This window comes from Dama dama, chromosome 29, assembly GCF_033118175.1.
Source record: "Dama dama isolate Ldn47 chromosome 29, ASM3311817v1, whole genome shotgun sequence".
Lineage (NCBI taxonomy): Eukaryota > Metazoa > Chordata > Mammalia > Artiodactyla > Cervidae > Dama > Dama dama.
Window position 1 is genome coordinate 20,468,728 of NC_083709.1, and position 23,078 is coordinate 20,491,805.

The 23,078-nt window shown below is 48.7% G+C and overlaps 1 protein-coding gene across 1 annotated transcript in view; it reads right to left on the reverse strand.

The window, feature by feature from the left end:
- The window catches only part of SCARA3 (scavenger receptor class A member 3), a 34,300-nt gene extending 11,481 nt beyond the window's left edge, over positions 1–22,819 (reverse strand). The window contains exons 1-4 of the mRNA XM_061132273.1: positions 22,631–22,819; positions 6,910–7,008; positions 5,269–5,388; positions 592–690 (exon numbers count right to left, since the gene is read on the reverse strand). Of these exons, the coding sequence (XP_060988256.1) occupies positions 592–690; positions 5,269–5,388; positions 6,910–7,008; positions 22,631–22,637 (325 nt within the window). The 5' untranslated portion in view covers positions 22,638–22,819. The remainder of the gene's footprint in view (positions 1–591; positions 691–5,268; positions 5,389–6,909; positions 7,009–22,630) is intronic.
- Positions 22,820–23,078: the final 259 nt, after the last annotated feature.

Consider the following 23,078-nt stretch of genomic DNA (forward strand, 5'->3'; position numbering starts at 1 on the left):
GAAGTGACTTGCCAAATATGACTCAGCTAATTAGTTGTAAAATAAAACTTTCTCTTTTCACCTAGCAGCCTCCCTCTAAACCCTTCCATTATGGCTCTTTCTGTCTCATTCTCAGAACAAGATTGTCTTGCGAAAGCCAGAGATAAACAGACTGTAAACCGTGCAAACTTTAAGGCAGTGATGAAGAAAGGGCCGACTTGTCAAAAGTGTTTCAAGTCGTAAAAATATTGGGCTGGCCAAAAAGTTCGCTCGTGTCAATGAACTTTTTGGCCACCCCAATAACTTCGGATACATGAGGGCAAGTGGTCTGTCTTCAGCTTTCTTCTCTACCTGGAGGCTCTGGGCAGATCTGTGCCACATACAGAACTCTCAGCCCCACTCCTGGGCATATTCCAGGGTAGCAGCCCTCGTTGGGTGGGTTCTCCATTTGGACAGGGAGGCAGGGACCATGACTGTCCTTCCCTTGTGCCTAGAAGCTTGGTGAAGGCTGCCCTTTCCAGGGCACCATGGCCTGGGGGATCCCTGGTCCCACTCTAAGTAATACTGGCCTTCATTCCTGCTCATTAGCACATCTAAACCCTGGACACTTACCCAGCCCTTGGAGATTTTTCTGCATAGACATGAGTTTCTTGTCATACATGGCCTGGGCCAGGGAGAGGTCTTCTGAGAGAGAGTCCACTTTCCTGAAGACTTCAGGGGAAACAGGGATGAGAAAAGGGGCTTAGCTCAGAGAAACACCAGTCGTTTGTTGAGAAGGCGTTTTTATCCACCCCTCATCAGCCAAAACCATCTACTCTTCTTCTAAGGGGCTTCCCAATGGCTGTAAGGGAAGATGTTTCAATGGCCAGAGTCTATCACACTTCTCTCAAAAACGTATCTGTGTATCTATATATCTATATCCAGGAGTCCCCTCCATAAGAACCTTCAGGTTTCAAACTGTCAAAGATGCGAACGTGCGTTTGCGTGTCCAATCACGTAAGCTAGTTCACGTGTCTGGCGCACACTGTCACACTCGTGCATCTTCTACCAGTCGGTGTGCTTTTGTGTAACTTACTGAAGAGTGCTGTATAGAGTACGGTAGTATAATAGCTTTATTTCAAACCCAGGATGTCTGGAAGCAAGAGGGTAGATAGAATTGAATCCAGCAAGGAGCAAGAGAGCCTGTGCCGTCAGCACCAGGCGTGAGTGAAATCACAGCTTGCCTTCTGTCTCCTCTTGTTGATGACCCTCCATCTCTACCATCTCCCACCTCCTCTCCCTCCTCCAGTCACTAACTCTTCTTGCCCGTTCACTCGATGCCAGCCCTTGTATGCCAGCTTTTGTGCGGGATGACTGTACTTTTCAAGTTACCGTAGTGTAAGGTTAAAAATGTTGTATTTATTTTTTGTGTTTGCTTGTTTTTTATGTATTATTTTTGTGAAAAGTATGATAAACCTATGACAATACTATACTATATAGCCAATTGTGTTAGTTGGGTACTTAGGCCAACTTTGTTGGACTTATGAACAAACCAGACTTATGAACGTGCTCTTGAAATGGAACTCATTTGTATGTAGGGGACTTGGTGTGTATCTATAGACACAGATATATATAGTCTCTTTACATATCTCCCTTAAATGTATATGTACATATGGGGGTATATATGTATGCATTAGAATATATAATACATAAATCATGCATATACATATATAATTTCCATCCACTCAGATTTTAGAACTATAACCTGACCATAGGCTAGAATAGGGACAAATAAGAAAGAAATATAAAAAGAAAATAAAAATTATTCCTAATCCTACCACCGAGATACAGCTCCCATCAACATTGTTGTGTATCTCTTAAACCTTATTTATCTCAGTCATTTTATAGCTACATTGCTATTGTTGTTTATTTGCTAAGTTGTTTCTGACTCTTTGTAACCCCATGGACTACAGCATGCCAGGCTCCTCTGTCCATGGGATTTCCCAGGCAAGAATGGGAGTGGGTTGCTGTTTCCTTCCCTAGGGAATCTTCCTGACCTAGGGATCGAGCATGTGTCTCCTGTGTTGGCAGGCTGGTCTTCTACCACTGAGACACCAGGCAAGCCCCTATAGCTACACAGATACACGGTTTTTTAGAAGACAACAGTACAAAATTGGGATGTTCTGCACATCTCTATTTTTTTTGCTTTATTGGTATCGTGTCATGGACATTTTCTTATTGAGCCTTAAGTCACTTTAAAATCATTACTTTAATGTCTGTTTCATACTCTATATAAACAATTCAGCAATTATATAAAAATTCCCTACTGTTGGGAACACTGCAATGGCAGAGTTTGGTTTCGACCAAGTCAATACATGGTCTGAATTTACTTCCTAGCCCTTGACAAAGAAAGGTTGCCAACTGTACTCTAGATTACAAACCCAATGAACAAGGCCAGCACCATCCTAAGGAGTGGGGACAACCAGGCTGGAGGTGAAAATAAAAAGGAAAGTCTAAAGTTCTCCTTTGATCTCCCAGACACACTGCTTCCCAGACACACCCCAGTTCTTATAATCCTCAGCCCATTCACCCTGGATCTTGGAGGAAATCATTTCACCTCCCACTCTGCCCTCTCATATGTGGAGTGGAGCCAGCCTCCCATTTCGGGGCCGTGTTCAGAGGACTCATGACCATCATGTATGGGAGAGTGCCTGGCATCCAGGGGGCATCCGTGGGCACTCAGTGACCGTCCGTCCCTTCTGAAGGGCTCTGGTGCCTATAAAGGCTCTTCTCTATGTGCTATTGGAGTTGTCTTAGTGGTCCCACGGGTGCTGGGAGCCGAGGCTCTCTGAGGGCTGACCAGGAACTGCTAAGGGTCCAGTGGCCAGGTTGCTGCTTCTAAATGGCAGGGCTATAGCTCCTCACCCTTCTCTGACCAGGGATCTCAGCCACTTTCTGGGTGTCCAGACTCTGTGAAGTGATTTAGCAGGGAGAGAGGTAGAGCTGAGTGGGGGTGAGGGGCTTGGGAAGTTCTTTTCTTTAGAAGAAATTTATTTTTTAAATATTTATTTATTTATTTGGCTGTGCTGAGTCTTTGTTGCAGCGTGCAAGATCTTTAGTTGTGGCTCTCTAACTCTTAGCTAAAACGATGTGGGATCTATTTCCCTGACCAGGGATTGAATCCAGGCCCCCTGCATTGGGACTGCAAAGTCTTAGCTAGTGGACCACTAGGTAAATCCCATAAGCATATTAATATATTATTTATTATTTATCAATAACATCTTATTATACAATTAGTAAGTTACTATTAATAAGTTATAATTAATACTATAACAAGCTAATAATTAAAATAATAGTAAATATATATTAACAATTATGTTATAATTAATAAAAAATAAGATTAATATCTTATTAGGCAGTTATAATAATTTAATATAAACTAACAGGGAGAGTGAACTTTTAAATTGTTAACTATTATAATTATTTTAATAATTATTATTACTATATAACCATTATAATAGTTATTATAATATTTTAAGGATTAATTAGTGGTTCCCAACATTCCCACTTCATTGGGATCGCTTGGAAGCTTTCCTCTATGATTAAAGCCTGGGTCTTACCCAGAGACTATGATTTCATTCACATGGCGAGGAGGGCTCCAGCACATGCATTTTTAAATGCTCTCAAAAGAATTCTAACCTGCAGACAAGACTGAGAACCACTCCTTCTGAGGGTGAAATGCAATGGACTCATCTCAGTGTTCTCAGTACCTGACACGTAGGAGGTGCTGGCTTGTGCTGAATTTCATTAACACCCTCAGGAGTATTGGAAGATGATTCCAACAAGGATTTGTTTGTTCAAATCATTAACGTGCTGGACTCTCGCCTTCAAGCTGGGAAAGCCAGTTACTGCATATCTCTAAGAGGGGTCAGGACGAAGCACCCCACCCCAGGGGTCAACAAGCACAGGGTCGGCACCCACAGGGACCATCCTCCATGTCTCCCTTGCCTCACCCGAGGCCCAGCCCTGCTGTCTCGTGTCTAGTCCACTGGAGCAAGCAAACCTCCTGGCTTCCCTTTGTACAGAAGAGTTTTAAAGAAGGAGGCTAGGAATGGAATGGGATTGCAGTAAGAAGCTTTCAAATTTGTTTTTACTTTTAAACATAAATGGTTAGCATCCAGAAGGCAGTTGTTGTTGTTTACTTGCTAAGTCGTGTCTGACTCTTTGCGACCTGACGGACTGCAGCCTGCCAGGCTTCTCTGTCTATGGGATTTCCCAGGCAAGAATACTGAAGTAGGTTGCCATTTCCTCCTCCTCCAGGGGATCTTCCTGACCCAGGGATCGAACTGTCAACTCCTGCATTGGCAGGTGGGTTCTTTACCGCTGAGCTACCAGGGAAGCCCACAGAAGGCAGAGGTTACTTGAATCTGGCAGCATGCAGACTGTCACGCAAGCTGTTGAGTGTATGAGAACCACCAAGCTTCAGATCCCCAGGCCCCACTGGCAGGACTCTGATTCACTAGGTCTGGGTGAGACCTAGGAATTTGTGTCTTAACAGATCCTGGGGGTGACCTTGATGCAGATAGGCATCCAACCTCACTTTGAGAAACATAAGGACCACGGAAAGGGCTTAGAAGTCATCTGATCCGGTGACCTTAAGTCTGGAAGTAAACCAGAATCATCTGAAGAGCTTAGATACTGAATCAATTCCATTATCCAGGGTGGGGCCCGGGTATCATATTTTTTACAGCTCCCAGACGATTCTAACACGGAGCTGAAACTGAGAACTGCTGTCTAGTCCTATCCTGTCATTTGTGCGTGTGCGTGCTCAGTCGCTTAGCTGTATCTGACTCTGTGACCTCATGGACTATAGTTCATCAGGCTCCTCTGTCCCTGGGATTTCCCAGGCAAGAATACTGGAGTGGGTTGCCATTCCCTTCTCCAGGGGATCTTCCTGACCCAGGGATCGAAACTACATCTCCTGCATCTCCTGCATTAGCAGGAGAATGCTTAAACAAATGAGCCACTTGGGAAGCCCATCTGGTCATCTACCAGGAGGAAAACAGAGGTCCTGAGAGGGACCAAAGCCACACAGCTCATTATTGGCCAGAAATTAGGAGCCAGTCTTCCCAGCTTGGAGCAGGCATTCAGAGCCCCTAGCCAGGAAGATGCTGTTGTGGGTCCTGAGCTGCAGAGATCTGTGCTTGTCTTTGGGGTTCTGGTGCCCGACAGACCCCTGATGAGAAATTCCCCAACAGCCCAGGGTAGAGAGCCCTGAACTAGCCAATCCTGCTGGCAGCCTGCACTCACCCAGAGAGGCCAGCACGGCCACGGCCACCAGGAGCAGGGCCAGGAAGAGGTAAAGAATCCTCACGGACGTGTGCAAAGACAGGTTCTTCTGGCAGCGGCTGCAGCGGGGTCCCGGCCGGCCTGTGGGGTGTGGGGAGGGATGGCGACAAAAAAAGCCCAGTGGTGGAGGCTGCGGCTAAAAGGGTCAGTTCTCCTGTTCTGGCCTGTCTTGGCACATTCTGAACCATCCTCAGAAAGGGGGCTGTCGCTGGTCTCCATCTCCACCCACATCACTGCCTTTTCTGGAGGTCCTGGAGCTTTCAGGAATGGGCATGCATGCTAAGTCGCTTCAGTTGTGTCTGACTCTGAGCGACCCCAAGGACTGTAGCCCACCAGGCTCCTCTGTCCATCGGAGTCTCCAGGCAAGAATACTGGAGTGGGTTGCTGTGCCCTCCCACGGGATCTTCCTGACCTAGGGATTAAACCTGCGTTTCTTATGTCTCCTGCATTGGTAGGTGGGTTCTTTACCACTGGCACCACCCGGGAAGCCCACAGCTTTTAGGAATAGGTGAGACCAGAGTCAGGGCCTTGGAAGAACACTGGTATCACGTTATCCTTTGTCTCCGTGGCGTCGTCATTCAGCCCACATGGTAGGGAGTCGCCCCTGTCCAAGGCATCAGCCTTAGTCGTGATCCGTACTACGGGGCAGCCAGCCTTGCCTCACCAGTGGGTGACCACCTCCTCCCAGTTTGCCTAGGATGTTCCTGGATTTTAGCACTGAAAGTCTCTTGTTAAGGGAACTCCTCGGAGTCAGGCAAACCAGGATGACTCGCCAAGACTGTCTCAGTTTTAAAAACTCTAAGTCACACCTCCTGAGAAACCCCTCAGTCCTAGGTCAACCAGAAGGTCGGTCACTAGTCCCCAAACTGTGGAGGTCACTTGAAGTTCTCCTGGAATCCAAACGGATGGTTCCCGTGTGTCAGCTGGTCCCTCGTACAGAAGCAGGAGGGAAGCCAGTGTTCCTGGAGACCCTGGGAGGTGGTCACTGCCCAGTGAGAAAGCTGTGATGATCCCGGTGGTGCAATTTCTAAGACAGATCCAACTTCAGCTGCGCATTATGAGTAACAAGAATGTTTAAAAACCCTGATGCCCATCCACGCTCCAGACCACTAGATCAGAATTTCTGAGGGTCGGTCTCAGACATCCTGGGTGATGACAATGCACAGCCAAGGCTGATAATCTAGACTGAAACCCGCCAAGAAGCCCTACGCCAAATAACAGTTCACAAGGCCTTGGTTTCTCATGCCACGCTGGGTCCTGTGGACTTGAGAAGGACTGGCCACTTGAGTGGCATGATGAAGGGGACAGTTCTGGGCCAACTGGAAGGTGGGCCCTGGGGGAGATGGCAGAGGTCCCCAGTAGGTCTCAGGAGTAGCCCTGGAGACAGGTGTCACATGTGACAAACTTTGACTTCGTCTGTACTGCATAACCCAGGCCTGTGCAACTCCGCCCTTTAAGCCTCCAGGGAGCAGTGGGGAATGAACAGCCTGGACAGTGAAGCCATGTGGATAGGCAAGTCTCTCCTCAGCCTGGGGCTGCGGGCAGGGGCGGGGTGGTTCTCAGCCCAGAGAGGGGATCAGAGGGGTGCTCCAGAGCCCTTACCCTCCTGTGTGCACGGGAAGGACGGCATGTCCTCGTCGTCAGCAGCCAGCTCCTCTTCTGTGACACACAGCGCATCTCCGTCACCAGCGGCTGACCTCACTGTGACGAAGCCAGCACCGTCAGACCCCAGGCAGGGGTGTGCCGCACCCACCCCTCTCCAGATGCCCCGCTCATTTATAGTCTCCCTCCCCTGTGCTCACCCTCACCTCTGGGTCCAAGTCAGCCCACCTGAGCTCCAGGTGACCTGATGGTAATCAGAGCAAAGGGGGATGGAGGGCAGGATCGAATGGCTAAGGGACCAGGACATCCCAACATCTGGGAGAGGAGAGTTCATGATCTCTGGCAGACTTATAAAAATACACAGGCCAGCCTAGCTGCCCACTCTATCTACACCTTGCTCAGATCCCTGGCATGAAATAAGAAGAAATGTTGGTGTTTAGTCGCTAAGTCGTGTCTGAATCTTTGCGACCCCATGGACTGCAGCCCCCCAGGCTCCTCTGTCCATGGGATTTCCCAGGCAAGAATACTGGAGTGGTTTGCCATTTCCTTCTCCAGGGGATCTTCCCAACGCAGGGATGGAACCCACGTCTCCTGCATTGGCAGGTGGATTCTTTACCACTGAGCCACCAGGGAAGCCCAAGAAGAAATATAGCTTGCTTGATGTGGCTCAGCACATATCCATCCCTGGCACGTGGTACCCAAAGCAGGATTCTGCTTCTGCAGGGACAAGGATGAATCTGGCTCCAGTACAGCCCCCATCGAGACTCTGCGTCCAGCCCAGGTGGGGTGGGGGGAGGGGAGGCACTGCAGAGAGGAGGAGGGGGGGTGTGAGGATACAGGATGGGCACAGCCTCTGCCTCACACGCTGCCTCATGCAGGACCTGCCAGGGTGGACGGGACTGAGGCAGGAACAGGTCTCATGTCGGAAGGCTGATCTAGTGCTTGTTCCCTGGGAACTTGTACTCCCTAAATAAAACCCAAGTGATGCATTCCTCCATTCAGAAGATTATTCCCCTTCCCCTAGACACTACATACCCCTTCCTCCTTCTAAGATCTGGTCTTTTTATGAATGACCAGAAGAAAGATGCCCAAAATAGGGAGAATAAACACAAACATCCCAGTGAATGTTTGAGAAATGAGGTGGTCTGCACGGAGCTGACCAGGGCTTTTGTGCTGGGATGTGGGGGTGCAAGCTGATGACGACAACTAAACTGCTTGGGAGATATCTGGTGGGGGGTTTTATAAACCATGCCTGAACATCCAGAGGCAATAGAAGAAAAGATGAATACTTGTGACTACATTAAAGTAAAACAGTAAAACAACACTTCTGCATGGCCAAAAAAGCAAATGACAAACAAGGAGAAAATATTCGCAACATACATCACAGATGAAGAATTAATATACCAAATTTATAATGAGCTTTTAAAAATAAAGGAAATAAAGGAGACAAAATCCTATAGAAAAAGGAACAAAAGACCAGAACAATTAAGAAAAGAGACATAAAAGTGGTACCCAAGTGAATAAAAAGGTGTTTAACTTTACTTATAAGATAAAAGCAGTTTAAAACTATACTGTGATAACATTTCTCACCCATCAGATTGACAAAAATGCAGAGGCTTGGCAATACACTCTATTGGCCTAGGTGGTGGAGATTTGGGGTCTGAAAGCAAAAATGGCCCAAGGCTTGTAGAGGTGGGTTTAATATATGCATTTACCCTTTGACCCAGCAATCACACTTTTATGAATTTGTCTAGGATAAACACCTTCAACAATCTGAAAATATATGTGGCAAGGTTATTCATTACAGGATTATTTGTAATGTCAACAACTGGGAACTATCTAAGCATGCAACTACAGGAGACTGACTAACATCCAATGATATACATACCCCCAGTGGGGCTCAGCGCAGCTAAACAAATGAATAAGGGCATCTCTATTAACTGATATGGAGTCACTTCCAGGAGGTATTACAAGAAAACAACAAAGTGCAAAGTAGCACATATGGTGTGCCACCTTTCTTATAAGAAAGAAGGGAAAATAAGGCATCCATATATATGCTTATCACTAAAAGAAGAAACACAGGAAGAGTCAATGAAAAAACAACAAAGCTGTTTTCTACAAGGGATGGAGTGGGGGGAAAGACTACAGAAAAGATTCACTGTCCTCTCACTCTAATTTTGTGTATAGTTTGGATTTCTAAAAGTATGCTAAGTTTTTACATATTGAAAAATTAAATTTTATTAATAAAAATACTTGAAACCTGATAAGCCTTGCTTGCTGGAATGAATACAATAAATATACTAAATGCAGAAACAAGGAAAAAACTAACCTACTATGACATAGTTTGGACTGTGTAACCTCAGTCTAGGGTGTGATAGGGTAGGATTGGGGAAGAAGTGCAAACAAATCTTGAACCTTCAAAGAAACTTATTCTGTTGTTGTAGCATGGGTAAAGCAATTTGGAAGTTATTTTAGATTAATTCAAGGCTGAGCAGATAGAGTTAATGCATTGATTGGTTTGGACCCAGGGATCTCACTATGGAAAAGGGGATCAGAAATATAGAATGGAAGAGACAAGAAAGAACCCTCTGGGGATGGACTGAAGTTGAAGGCATCAGTGGGAATTCATAATTTCAAAAATGTGTTTATGTATGCAGATATTTGTTTACACCCACATATATGTATAGAGGTATCTATATGTGTAGCTGTGTGTAGACATATAACTTTGTTGAAATTTCCAGGAAGCAAAGACATCAAAATAGCATTGAGCATGCCTAGCAACCCAGATCTTGGGCTCTCATACCATTTCGCACTAAAAAGAGCCAGGGCACCTTGAAGAAATGATTAATTCTACAGTTGGGGCAAAAGGTAGGCAGAAGATGAATCTGGAACATTTTGCTATTTCAGAAATTAAGGAACTGCTCAAAAAAAATGATAGGGGCATGTCACAAGTATATGGAAACCAGCCTAAACAACTTGAGTACTGAAATATTTAAGTAGAATAATGCAATTATGAGTCATTGAAAAAATAGGAATCCATACCACAGACAAACTGACAGGAGAAGGGAGGGGTCTTATTACTTCCGGAGCCGGGGGATCAGCGATCATCATGGTCAGGACCAGATCAGGCAAGAACCATCAATGGGTGCCAGCTCTTGGGAAAATTTTGATGAAGAACAGCATGTATGTTTGTTTATGTATAAGCCTTTACACACCACGTTAAAGTGTCTCCTTACAGACTGCTTATTACTGCAGAGTAGGAAAAAAGCCTCAGTAGTTATACATTGAGGAAATCAGGCAACACTGACCAGGAGGGGGACAGATGGACATGGTATATCTTTAGATGTGACAGCTGAGCAGGACACACCATCATCTACGAAATTTATTGGCCGAGAATGCAGAACCCCGATTGAATCATGAGGAAATATGAGAAAAACACAGCATGAAAATTGTATTTAAAAAGTTGGTGGGGGACTGTACTTTAAAAAATATTAGAGTCTAAAAAGACATCACAATGTGAACGCGACATGACAACCAAATACAGTCCTTTACGTCAGAATGGATCCTGTGCGGGAGGGAAAAGGAAATCTATCAATGAACATCAGAATACATATGGTAAATTAGATACAGAATTGAAGCAAATTCAATAGTTCATGACTACCCTGATCATCTTCCTGTTCCTAGCAAATCCACTCTGAAGTGCTCAGAAGTAAAGAACCACGATGTATGTAAATTACCCTCAAGAGCTTCAGAAAAAGTAAACAGGAAGGAAATCCAAAAAAGAGGAGATACAGCTATACATGTAGCTGATTCACTTTGCTATACAGCAGAAAGTAAAACAACATTGTAAAAGCAACTGCACTCCAATACAAGGACCCTGATCAGTAACAGTATCATAACATCCTGAATTTCCTGTTTGAGTTTCCTCTCCATAGTAACAGACTCCGGGAACCCTCTATATGATGGAGTTAGTGTTTTCAGCTGTGTGCATGAATGTGTGTGTGTGTGTGTGTGTGTGTGTGTGTGTGTGCATGCTTTGGAGGAGGGTGGGCACAGCAGCAGAAGGAAGGCTGACAAGGATGGGAACCCTTTCTACGTATCCTGAGAAATCAACCCCTTCAGCCCTGTTTTGTGTCTTGGGCTGCTACCCCATCATCAATCTGCCAAGAGCTTAGGAGGATAACTCTGTCTGGGAGGTTACCAGCACTGCCATCAGTTTTCCATAAGCAGCACCCCAGGCGAGGTGGTGCCTTCTGTGCTGTGACCACCGAAACCTCACCCTAACTAGTGGGGCCCTCTCACCCCCAACATCTCAGCCAGAGTGACGCTGTTGGATATACCGCAGCCTTCAGGGTCCCTTGGGGAGGTATTCCTTCCATTCTTAGAGCGGGGACGCCTTCCAGGCCTTCCTGCCCGTTTCTCATTTCTCTCCTCCCCTGGTGGGGCTTCTCTGCCCACCCCCGTGATGAGGTCTCCTCCCTATTCTGTTTCCAGGGTCAATTTCATTACTTTGCTATTTATAGCCTTTGGAGGGAATCTGGGAAGGCTTAAATCAAGCAAGATTAACACTAACCTTCAGGGAACACTCCCTAGGAAAGCACACAGCTCTGTCATAACTCTGCTCTCCTGTCGAGAGCCCCAAGATGGGCATTCGTGAGCAAGTGGGAATCCACAGAGACCCATCTGATGCCTCGTGGGGTAGCCCATGTGAAGGGAACTGCTGGTGGGCACGATCTCAGCTCTCTTTAGACGAGAGACTTCACAAGTGTTTGGTCGCATTCCCTTTGCTGACATCTCGGCTCCATAACTCACTGCACTGCTCCCCAGCGTCCCCAAAGAGATCTTCCCTTTCTAATCCTTCAAACTTCCTGTTTACTAGTGCTGAACCATGGACCCCAGGGACCCCTCATTTACCTATGTCTGGAAGGCTGTAGCAACTGTCCCAGCCCTGTTCCTCTGAATGAGAACATAATCCAAAGCATTTGTGAGGGTTTTAGAAGCCAAACTGTTCGCAAGCATGGACCCATTATACTCGCATTACACCACGACTGAGCCAGTGAGAGGATGGGAGAGGAGACAGACATGAAGAATGGAGAAGAGCTTGGCTGGAGGACACAAAGGCGATGATGGGCGAGATGACGGTGGATGAGGCAGGATCTGTACCCGGTCCTTGCACCAGACCAAGTGGAGTCGGTGGAGGCAGGAAAAGAATCTCCTCCCCAGTCCATCTTCCGTGCTGCCCGTTCCCACGCCTTCTGGGGCACGTCATTTAGTGTCGGATGCCCTGGCTTTCCTGTGTTTTCAGAGAGAAGGGGACTGGGAAGGGAACTTGTAAGTCACAGAGCCCACTTGTCATGTTACAAAGGCTCAGAGAGGTTAAGTGATCTGTTAGCTAGTCAGTGGTTCCTAACTGCCCAGCAATCTGAAAAGTCAAAGTGTTAGTCGCTCAGTCGTGTCCAGTTCTTCGCGACTCCATGAACTGTAGCCTGCCAGCCTTCTCTGTCTATGGGATTCTCTCGGTAGTGGGTTGCTGTTCCCTTCTCCAAGGGATCTTCCCAACCCAGGGATCGCACCCGGGTTTCCTGTTTTGCAGGGAGACTCTTTACCATCTAAGCCACCAGGGAAGTGATCTGAAGCAAGATGCAAATACACTTATGGAGTTCTTGCACAGCTACACACACACACATACACACACACACACACAAAGCCACAGAGCTCAGAAAGCCCTCTGAGCCCGGCATCTGTTTGCACGTCTGGCCTGCCAGCAGTTTGTCACCTCCTTGAGGTCAGGAAGTCTTTCCTGGGCCTCTTTCAACACAGGGCTGACCTCATGCAGATATTCAAAAAAGATGGGTTTACTGACCCTTTGAGAAGGCCTGCATCCTTAGATTATTGCTAACTTCTGCCCTTTTTGATTAAGAGCTCAGTTTTACACACACAAAAAAGTTTAATGACTTAAAATATGGTTTAAACATGATCTATTTTTAGAGTTCTCCATGGCGAGGGAGTGCTGGGGAGTTCTGATGAATTCAGGATGCAAAGGCTTAAAGGAGCAGAAACTTTGAAAGAATATACAGGGAGGGGCCTAATGTTTGGACTGAAAAGGAATGAAAGAGGGGTTTGGGGGTGGTGCAGCAAAATCTGGGATCTGCTTCTCCTCCCTTTCCCCAGAGCTACAGCAAGGGTTATGATTTTTCGCTCCTAAAGGCTAAAAATACTCCCTTTTTGTGGGAGAGGGGTTTAATTTTCTCCATCTGTGTCCAGTGACCACTTTAGACCCACCAGCATTTTTATGGCCCTCTCAACTCAGGCTGCAGTTCTGCTACTGATAAGTCACTTCAGTCGTGTCTGACTCTATGCGACCCCATCCCTGGGATTCTCCAGGCAAGAACACCGGAGTGGGTTGCCATTTCCTTCTCCAATGCATAAAGGTGAAAAATGAAAGTGAAGTTGCTCAGTCATGTCTGACTCTTCCCGACCCCACGGACTGCAGCCTACCAGGCTCCTCTGTCCATGGGATTTTCCAGGCAAGAGTACTGGAGTGGGGTGCCATTGCCTTCTCCAGCTGCAGTTCTCTCCTGCATCAAATGTAAACCATCCATGAAATCAAGGGCTTCTTGACATGATGAAAACTAAGGAGCCCCATCATGTCAAATATTATGGGCTGCCGGGTCCTGGGATGGTTGGAGAGGTCTCCATAGGTGTCTAAGTGAGGTCACCTTTCCAGGAAGGCAGAAATAGGCTCTAGTTGTATTTTGTCTCTCTTTTTCATCCTTCTTTCATTTTGCTGACTCCAGGATAGAGGCTACTGGGATGGCAGCAAGTGGGGCTTTGGAAAGGAGTATACCCTTGGGATAGGGTAATGCCTGAACTCACGAGTATTTGGGTAAACCTCTCTTTTGGGACAAACTGGGGACAGCTTGCTGTCCGGGGTACCAAACCTCAAAGACTTTGTATGTCCGTTTCAGCCTCGCCTGTTCTAGAGGGGGCTGTCACGAGGGAGCATCCCACATGACCTACCCAAGGCATAACCGGCCCCACACTTCAGCTAGCGATCTCTACCCAGATTCCAAGTAGTGAACTTTACAAACAAATTAGCCTTCGAAGACAGCACGGCAAGCTCAGTCTCATGCAGCAGTGGCAACCACTGGAGAGTTGAAAGCGCCTTTGTTTCTTCCATACCTACGGTCATGTCATCCAACTCAAATATCAGAGGGACAGCCACAAGGGAACGCCCTTGTTTTTTCAAGCCTTGACTCCCACAGAGCCACGTCTAGAGAGTTCGATTTGAAGGTTCCCGAATGGGCACGTGGCTGGGCGTGACTCCTGGCTCCGTTGAGGTTAAACCAGGTTCACCTCTCCCCTGTGGAGGCGGAAAATAGCCCCAACCTGCTAACACAACTGTGGTCGTCGACTCAGGTTCGCTTTTGGCTGACCAAAAATGTGGAGTTAATTCACTCTTTGGCCTTTCTGGGACTGCAGTCTTCCATCAGAGTCAGCGAGGGGGAGAGATTCGAGGAACTGAATAAAAGGGCTTTCTTCAGGAACTTCAAGGAACATATTTTGATGATTATTTTCTATGGAGTTCACAGAGTGGGTTTTCAAAACAGCCAATTGGGTCAGTAAAAATAAAGATTTCAAACTCTTCTCAGGAACCAAGGCTATATTTAAAGTCACAGAGAAATTGTAGTTTACGGTCGGAGAATGCTGTAATTAAGGTTGAAAAATTGTTTTCCTTGGAAGCCTTCTGCCATGACCCCCTCCCCACAGTCTTCCGCTGCAGATGCGTCTATATTCGGGTGGGAATCCGTCTGTCCCTCTCTGCTCTGATGAACTGGTCCTTCCCTTTCAGATTCTCCTGCTCAGGGGGTATCATGCTCTGCTTCCCTGTGACAGTTGCCGCCTCTCGGCATCTTGATCCCTAAAATCCATATTTGATGCTCTGGGACAGGCATTACCTCTCCCCCTCTTCCCTCCCCGCCACTTCTGCCTGAATCCTCAGAGCCAGCCCACAGCTCCCAGCATCGGCTGCCTTTCACGGTTCCCGTAACCACAGAGGTTGTGGGCAGACTCCCTCTCTATCCTAAATGACCTTCCTCCCCTTTCTTGTCCTCCGTGTTCTCACTGGGGCACTCTTGGCATTCGGGTGGCACAGATCTCTACTACACAAGGTTCACCCACACTGGGCAGACATCTGGCATGGTGACCCACACAGTGTCAGGAGCAATCCCTGGTTATTTTGATAAACTCAAAATGCCAACTGGGGGACTTCCCTAAGTGGTCCAGTGGCTAAGACTCTGCACTTACAATGATGCAGAGGGCCAGGGTTCCATCCCTGGTCCGGGAACTAGATCTCACATGCCACAACTAAGAAAAGACCAGATGTGCTGCAATTAAGAGTTCACATGCCACAATGAACAAAGATGGAAGATTCTAAGTGCCTCAACTAAGACCCGGCACTGTCAAATAAATAGAATTTATTATACATACACATAGGGCTTCCCTCATAGCTCAGTCGGCAAAGAATCTGCCTGCAGTGCAGGAGACACGGGTTCGGTCCCTGGATCAGGAAGATCCCCTGGAGAAGGAAATGGCAACCCACTCCAGTATTCTTGCCTGGAAAATCCCATGGACGGAGGAGCCTGGTAGGCTGCAGTCTACAGGGCTGCAGAGTCAGGCACGACTGACTCACTCACACTGTCACTGTCGTACATGTGTGTGTGTGTCTGTGTGTGTAAAACGAACGCCAGTCCATATTCATGGGTTCCACATCTACAGGCTCAACCAACCTCAGAAGAAAATATTAAAACTTTCCAGAAAGTTTCAAAAAAGCACAACGTGAACTTGCTGAGTGACCAGTGACTACTTAGAAAGCATTTACACTGTATTTACAACTATTTACATTTAAACTAGCATTTATAGTGTATTAGATATCATAAGTAATCTAGAGATAATTTAAAGTATATGGGAAGGGAAATCCAAAGAAGAGGAAATATATGTACGTGTGTGGCTGATTCACTCTGTACTGCGGAAACTAACATCGCATTGCGAAGCAACCATGAGTCCTGAGTCGCTCAGTCGTGTCCGACTCTTTGACACCCCATGGATTATAGCCAGGCTTCTCTGTTCATGGTATTCTCCATGAAGGAATATTGGAATGGGTTGCCATGCTCTCCTCCAGGGGATCTTCCCAATCCAGAGATAGAACCCAGGTCTTCTGCATTGCAGGCGGATTCTTTACCATCTGAGCCACCAGGGAAGCCCCCCAAAGAAATTATACTCCAATAAAAATTAATAAAAAACAAAACTAAACTGGAGGCTGTGGGTAGGTTAAAGGCTAATACTATGCCATTTTATATAAAGGATTTGACCATCCTTGGATTTTGGTATTCCGTGGGGATTTTGGAATAAAACCCCACCGATATGGGGGGAGGTATCTGAGAAGAGCATCTGGGCTATTCACTCAGCACAGCAGACCTCAACCCTCTCCCATCACATACACACTGGTCTCCTCTGGGGAGATAGCATCTCCTCCACTGCCCTTGAACTCCACAAATCCAGTGGATGGGAGGGGTGGGAATCACTAGTTTCTTGATCTTGACCATCACGTCTGGGCCTTCAAACCCCTCACTCTGCCTGTCACCACTTCCGGTCATGCTTTCTCTCACATGGGGATTCCCCTTCTGTCTCTGGGCTCTGCGTGCAAAATAGTGAGAAAACCATCAACTTCATGAGCTGCTGTAAAAATGAGACAACATGTGAAAAGTACCAGATACTTGATAAACGGGAGCATCGGCCATTTTTTATTACAATTATTTTTCTGTCCTGCCTGAAATCTGCTGTCATTTATTCCCCTTCCCTAAGGTCTGTCACACTCAGGACTGGTTTTCAACCTTCAAAAAATCCAATGTTTCCTTTTCACTCAGCAATCCGCTTCCTAGGAATTACTTTCTAAAGGGATAAATATACCACTAGGCAAAGATGGACTTGTAAAGATTATCACTGCATGCTGTGATAAATGTAAGGAAAAGTGTATGTACCTAAAGTGCCCATTGATAAAGGATTGGGCTTTCCTGATGGCTCAGACAGTAAAGAATCCATCTGCAATGTGGGAGACCTGGGTTCAATCCCTGGGTTGGAAGATCCCTTGGAGGAGGGCATGGCAACCCACTTCAGTAATCTTGCCTGGAGAATTCCCATGGACAGGCTACAGTCCATGGGGTTGCAAAGAGTCAGACATGACTGAGCAAATAAGCACAGCAGTAAGGATTGATTAAATAAACTTTTATAAAGCCAGACTGTGGAATATTATGCAGCTCTTAAAAAAGAATGCAGCTCTATACTTATTGCCCAAGGAATATGTCTAGGTTCTATTGTTGAAATTTGAAAATACATATAAAAATACATATATAGTATAATCTTACCTATGTGAAAAAAAAAATCTGTGCAAATAAACACAGAAGAATTTCTGGAAGAATTCTCACCCAAATCTTATCAATTTTCTCTGAGGGGTAGGAGTTCATGTGAGGGCTATTTTTTTCCCTTTTCTGCATTTTTCAAAATTTTTATACTGGGGGTGTATGGTAAAAAGATTCAGTGCAACTAGTGATGCAAAAAGCCTATGTCTACATCCTGGGGTACCATGAAGGCACCCTTTCTTCTTTCTACAAGCTAAGCTCAGCCGCTCATGCCTCCATCATCCCCAGGCCCCCCTCTCCTCTTTTCTTCTCTCCCCTGACCTTCCAATGAGCCGGCCAGTCCCACCTTGAAAATCTCTTCACGCCTGGCCTGCTTCTTGCTTTAACCTCTTAGCTCTCTTTTTCTCAAACTTCTCTAACACAAGGCCTCTCTGGGTTTTTGTTTCAAACCCACCCACTCTTCTCTCAGTCTATGCCACCTGTTTTTTTCAGGATCGAATAACCCTGAGCAAAGCCTGTCCATCAGCAGTCAATGCTGTTGACCATTTCCTCCTTCTTGGAACTTTCTCCTCTCAGTTTCCATGATATTACATCCTCCTTCGTCCCCTGTGTCCCTGACCGCTCCTCTGGGTTCCTTCACAGGCTCATTTTCTTCTTCCCTCATGGCTTTCTCTAAAGGTAGAGATTTCCCAACGTGGGTGAATGTCATTAGAGAACTGGCAAGCAGGCCATCTTCTGACAAACCTGCCCAGGGCCTCTCCAAAGTCAACAGGACACAGTTGGAGTCCTTGGCATGGTGCTCAAGGCCTCCTGGTCCTGTGGCTCCCTGCGTTTCTCTGCCAAACCCTCAACCTCCAAGCCAACCTCTCTGCCCATCACCCTTGAATACACTTGCCCAACGACAGCACCCAGCTTTGACCAACACGCTTCCCACCCCTCCTGCCTGTCTCCTGCACGACCCCATCCAGACCTTGCTCACCTTCTACTACATCCTAAAGCCTTCCCCACCTGCCCCAACGTGAAAGGTTCTTTCTCTCCTCAGATTTCTATGGAATCTACTGTCTGTACCATTCACTGGTGTCTTCATGACATCCCCCTGGATTACTTGGTTCTCTTCTGTTTTTCCTAATTTTTATTGGAATATAGTTGCTTTAGTGTTCACTGTAAGACAAAGTGAATCAGCTAAATGTATACATATGTCCCCTCCACGTTTGGATTTCCTTCCCACTTAGGTCACCATTGAGTAGAATTCCCTGTGCTATATAGGAGGTTTTCATTAGTTATCTATTTTATACATAGTAGTGTATTTCTGTTATGCAGCTGGGGCCCTGGGATGTCAAGGGAGATTGTGGAAGGTTTCCCGAAACTGGGGGAAAGATACACAGGAACTGCCTCCACAGGCCTTTACAAAACCTGCCAAGCCGTTCACCAACATCTACTGAGAAGCAGAATTCTTTATCTTCTCTTCCAAATAAGCTCGAGAGGGGAGTCTTCAGTTATTAAAATCACCCCAGCTGGAAGGCAAGGTGGCCAGCATGCACCACTCCCACCCCCCATCCCTGCAAAAGGCCATTTTTATTGACTCTGTGCACCTTTGCCATGTCAGACCCCCCTCCAGTGCCCTGCAGTCTGGGGATGAAGGTCAGGCTTCCAAAAGGGACCCAGTCTGCATGTCCATGAATGGATACATCCCCCCTGCCAAGCAGCGGGAGGTAGATTTTCCGGGATCTCACTGCTGTTTTCTGAGTCCCCCTGCCCTCGTGCCTGACCTTTGCCTTCAGCGTGTGGGCATGGCTCCCTGATTCCATGTGGAAGGGCTTTCCCCCCAGGCTTGGGGGACAGCAGGATGTGGGTCTGCACAACTATGGAAGCTGAGGCCAAGTCTCTCTGGGCACAGTGACCCATGCGGCAGGCCTGCCTCTAACCATCTCTTTACCAAGTCACTTCTGCTTGGCCCTCGGCCCAAAGCTCCTGGGCTGAGTCCCAGGGCACCAGGGCAAGATGGGCCTCAGGACCACCAGCAGGAGGAAGGCAGGCTGGAGAAGGGAGCACTGACCAGAGCCTCACCTGTGGCCAGGATCAGAGCCTGTGTCCTTGACTCTCAAATCAGTCACCTCTGCAGTGAACCCAACTGCTCTGCAGGGACCTCATGTGGCTGGAAGGGGCTCTTGCCACGGGACCCTCTCACTGGAGATGTGGGAGCAATTCCACAGGTGGCTGTTAAAGGCTCAGACAAGCCAGTGGGCAGTTCCCAGCTGGGCCCATCACCAGGGGCGGTGGCAGCTGTGTGCCCTCAGGTGTGAGAGGGGCTGGACTGGGGGCCTGGGGCTGGCTTGCATCAAAAGATGCGGCTGCCTGGGAGGCCCGGCTGCCGGCCAGTGGGCATGCTGGTGGGAGGTGCCTCAGGGTGGAAAGAGTTTGGCTGGCAGAGCGGGCCTGGCGCCTGGCCGCTGGCGGGGGCACTCCTTCGCAGACCTGTTTTCTTGTCTAAGTACCATCCCCACCAACCCCCACAAAGCATAACATCACCGTGTTTAGCTTTGAGCGGGGCTGGTGAACCTTTGCCAGCACATGTAATCCTCAGATCCGTGGCAGATTGGTGGGAGAGTTCGAAGCTAGCTTCCCCCAGGGAAGGGCCATCCTGGAAGGGGCTGGGCCCGTTTTTCTGGCACTTTCCTTTTTCCATGTGGGGAAAATAAAAAGTTCAGATTCTTCACAGTCCACAGATTCCCCAGGGCCAAATATTGACTGCTTGGCCTGGCTTTTCCATCTCAGGTAGAGGTGGCAGCTCTTCCTGGCTCCCGGGGAAGACGAGGGAGACAAAGAGGGAGACTCTACAGGGAGGCGTAATGGGAACACACCCGGCCTTCTCCGCAGCTCTGAGGCCTGGGCCCAGGGATGTCATGGGAGATCGTGGAAGGTTTCCCAAAACTGGGGGAAAAATATACAAGAGCTGCCCTGAAGCCTCAGCAAACAGGAATTCAGTCCCCTATGGTGGTGAGGCTGCTCCTTGAGAGAAAAGGGCAGGCCTCAGGCTTCTTACTTGGAGCCCACAGCCTCCCAGCCAACAAGCCAGTCCTCCTCAGAGACCTCCTCTAAACACCCATTCATACCAGGCCTTTCCTTTCCCTCCTCCACTCAGAGGAGTGTTGTTGCCTCACTGACTTTCAGAAAGGAGGGTCCTGTGTTCCCAACTCCCTCCCTGGGAGTTGGGTGTGTGTGTGTTAGTCTTTCAGTCTGACTTTTGCGACCCCATGGACTGTAGCCTGCCAGGCTCCTCTGTCCATGGGGATTCTCCAGGCAAGAATACTGGAGTGGGTTGTCATGCCCTCCTCCAGGGGATCTTCCTGACCCAGGGGTCAAGCCCAGGTTTCCCAACATTGCAGGCAGATTCTCTACCATTTGAGCCACCAGGGAAGCCTCCCACCCCCACAAGAACTGGGCGTCTCTTCCATGTCAGAGGCGTTCAGCCCTGCCTGTCTTTCCCTCACCATCTTTCCTCCCCAAGTGTTCTTCTGCAATGTTGGTGGAGCCAGACCTCTCTGAGAACGTGCGGCGTCTTACCATCATTACCCAGGTTCAGAGCAGCGTGGGCCCCGAGCCTGTGGTGAGAGGTGGTCTCAGACCTTTCTGGAAGCTTCTGGTAATGACCTCCCCGGGGTCACTGACCAGGCACAGGACTGCATCACAGATGTGGGAGCCGATAACAGGAGCTCAGTGAGGGAGGCCCCTCTCTACTGCTAAGGGAACTCCCTGGAGTTGGTGATAACCTGCTCGCCTCATCCCAGGAAGCTCAAGACACGGTGAGGCCACCAGGGAGCACAGACAGAGGGACCAGAGACCAGAGGGAAGGGAGAGGGATGCATGTATGAGCGAGAACATGGGCCTGGAGGTCAGGAGCCCTGGGCTGGCCCCCCGACTGGTTGTGACTCTTACAAAAGTCCCTTCTCTCATCCACATGCCCAGCAGTGTAATTTGCAGGTTCCAGTGCAAAATAAAACTGCTGAGCTCCGTTGCTTAAAAAATTATTAATAATTTCAAGACAGGTGACTTCCCTGGTGCTCCAGTGGTTAAGACTCCATGCTGCCAATGCAGGGGGCATGGGTTCGATCCCTGGTCAGGGAAGTAAGATCCCACATGCCAAAAAAATATTAAAATAATAATAATTTTAAGACAGCAACAGCAGACCATTGAACCTCATGAACGGCCCTGGGACCTTGGGGGACTGCACAGGTGATCCAACCATGAGGCCAGTCCTACCTGCTTGGGCCTCAGTTTCCCCAACCACATAGCATGGAGGCTGTCATCAATCACAGGTTTACCCATGAAGCCTTTTCCTCACAGGAACCCTAAACCCTTCTATGGCAGACAAGGCTGCTTTGCCAACACCCCATGAGAACACAGTGGAAAGCCCTGTGGATGACCCACAAGCCCTTGGTCATTCTAACATTCAGTTAGTGGAAGAGGTGCTAGGAGCAAAAGCATCTGCCCTGCTCCTATGGAAGGATTAGCATGAAGTAGGTGAGACAGGCTCAAACCTCAAAGTTTCCAGACTCACAGTATGATTCCAGAGCAGGCTTCTCCCTTAGCCTGAGAATGAGCATGAAGCCCAGATGTCCACTCTCCCTGGCCTCCAGAAAGCCAGGGTCCAGGGATGAACATCTGGGACAAGGTTTGCTGCTTGTTTCCATCCCAGGAACTGGCTGCAAGGACCACTGTGGTGATGCTCACTGGCCCAGGGAGAGCTCAGGCCTGGACCACTGATCTCCGGCCACTGCTCTGTCCCCAGGAGGTCAGAGGTAGGTCAGGCAGGGTTCAGAGGTTGGGGAGGGCAGGGCCTGGGCTAAGAAACAGTCACAGCAGGTCTCTGCTGGGATTGAAATTCCCAGAGGAGGATCCCATGGGGTAACTGGCTAGACGGGGCTGCAGCAGACTGTGAGATGGGTGTGCTACATGAAGGCGACTCTGCTAGAAGGTTTGGGCTGTAGCATCATCCCGTGCTGACTGGTTAAAGGGATCAAAAACTTCTCTGGAAATTACAATGGCTTTTCAGGCAAGAGCAATGACAGATGAGAACATTCTCCATTCTCCCTTTCCTCTCCCCCTCCTCTGGGCTTCAGGGCTCCATCCTGTCCTCCTAAGACTTCTCTCTAGACGATACGAAAGGCGTAGGGAAGCTCTTGCCATCCTCCCCAGAGGAGTCCTCCGGTCCTCAGCCCGCCCGCCGAGAGATGCCCGCCGCGCCCGGTCAGGGTGGAGGGCCCCAAGGGGGCTCGCCTCGGAGCTCCCGCGCGCGGGCTTACCTTTCATGGTCCCCGCTCCGAGGCCTCAGGCGGGCCCGGCCGGAGGCGGCTCGGCGGCCGTGCGACCCCGAGCTGAAGCCTGCGGGTTCCCGGAGGGCAGCGATCGATCGCCTCCCTACGCGCCGCCCGCGGGAGTGGGACTCGGTGCCGGAGTCGCGCCGGAGCCCCGGCTGCGGAGGCGGCGTGCCGAGGGGAGGGTCTGCGGGGTCGCCGGCTGGGGGCGCAGCGCCCCACCGCCCATCCCGCCGCGCGCTTCCCGTGGAGGCCGGCGAGACGAGGACTGCGGCCGCCCCCGGCCCCGCGCGCCCGCCCTCCCGCCGCCCGCCCGCCCTCGCGCCCTCCCTCCTCGTCACCGCTTGGGCCCCGGCCCAGATCAACTTCCTTGCTCTTTTCAAAACTGCCGCGGCCCGGCCTCTTTGTGCGGCCCAGGGTCCCCGCTCTCCGCCCG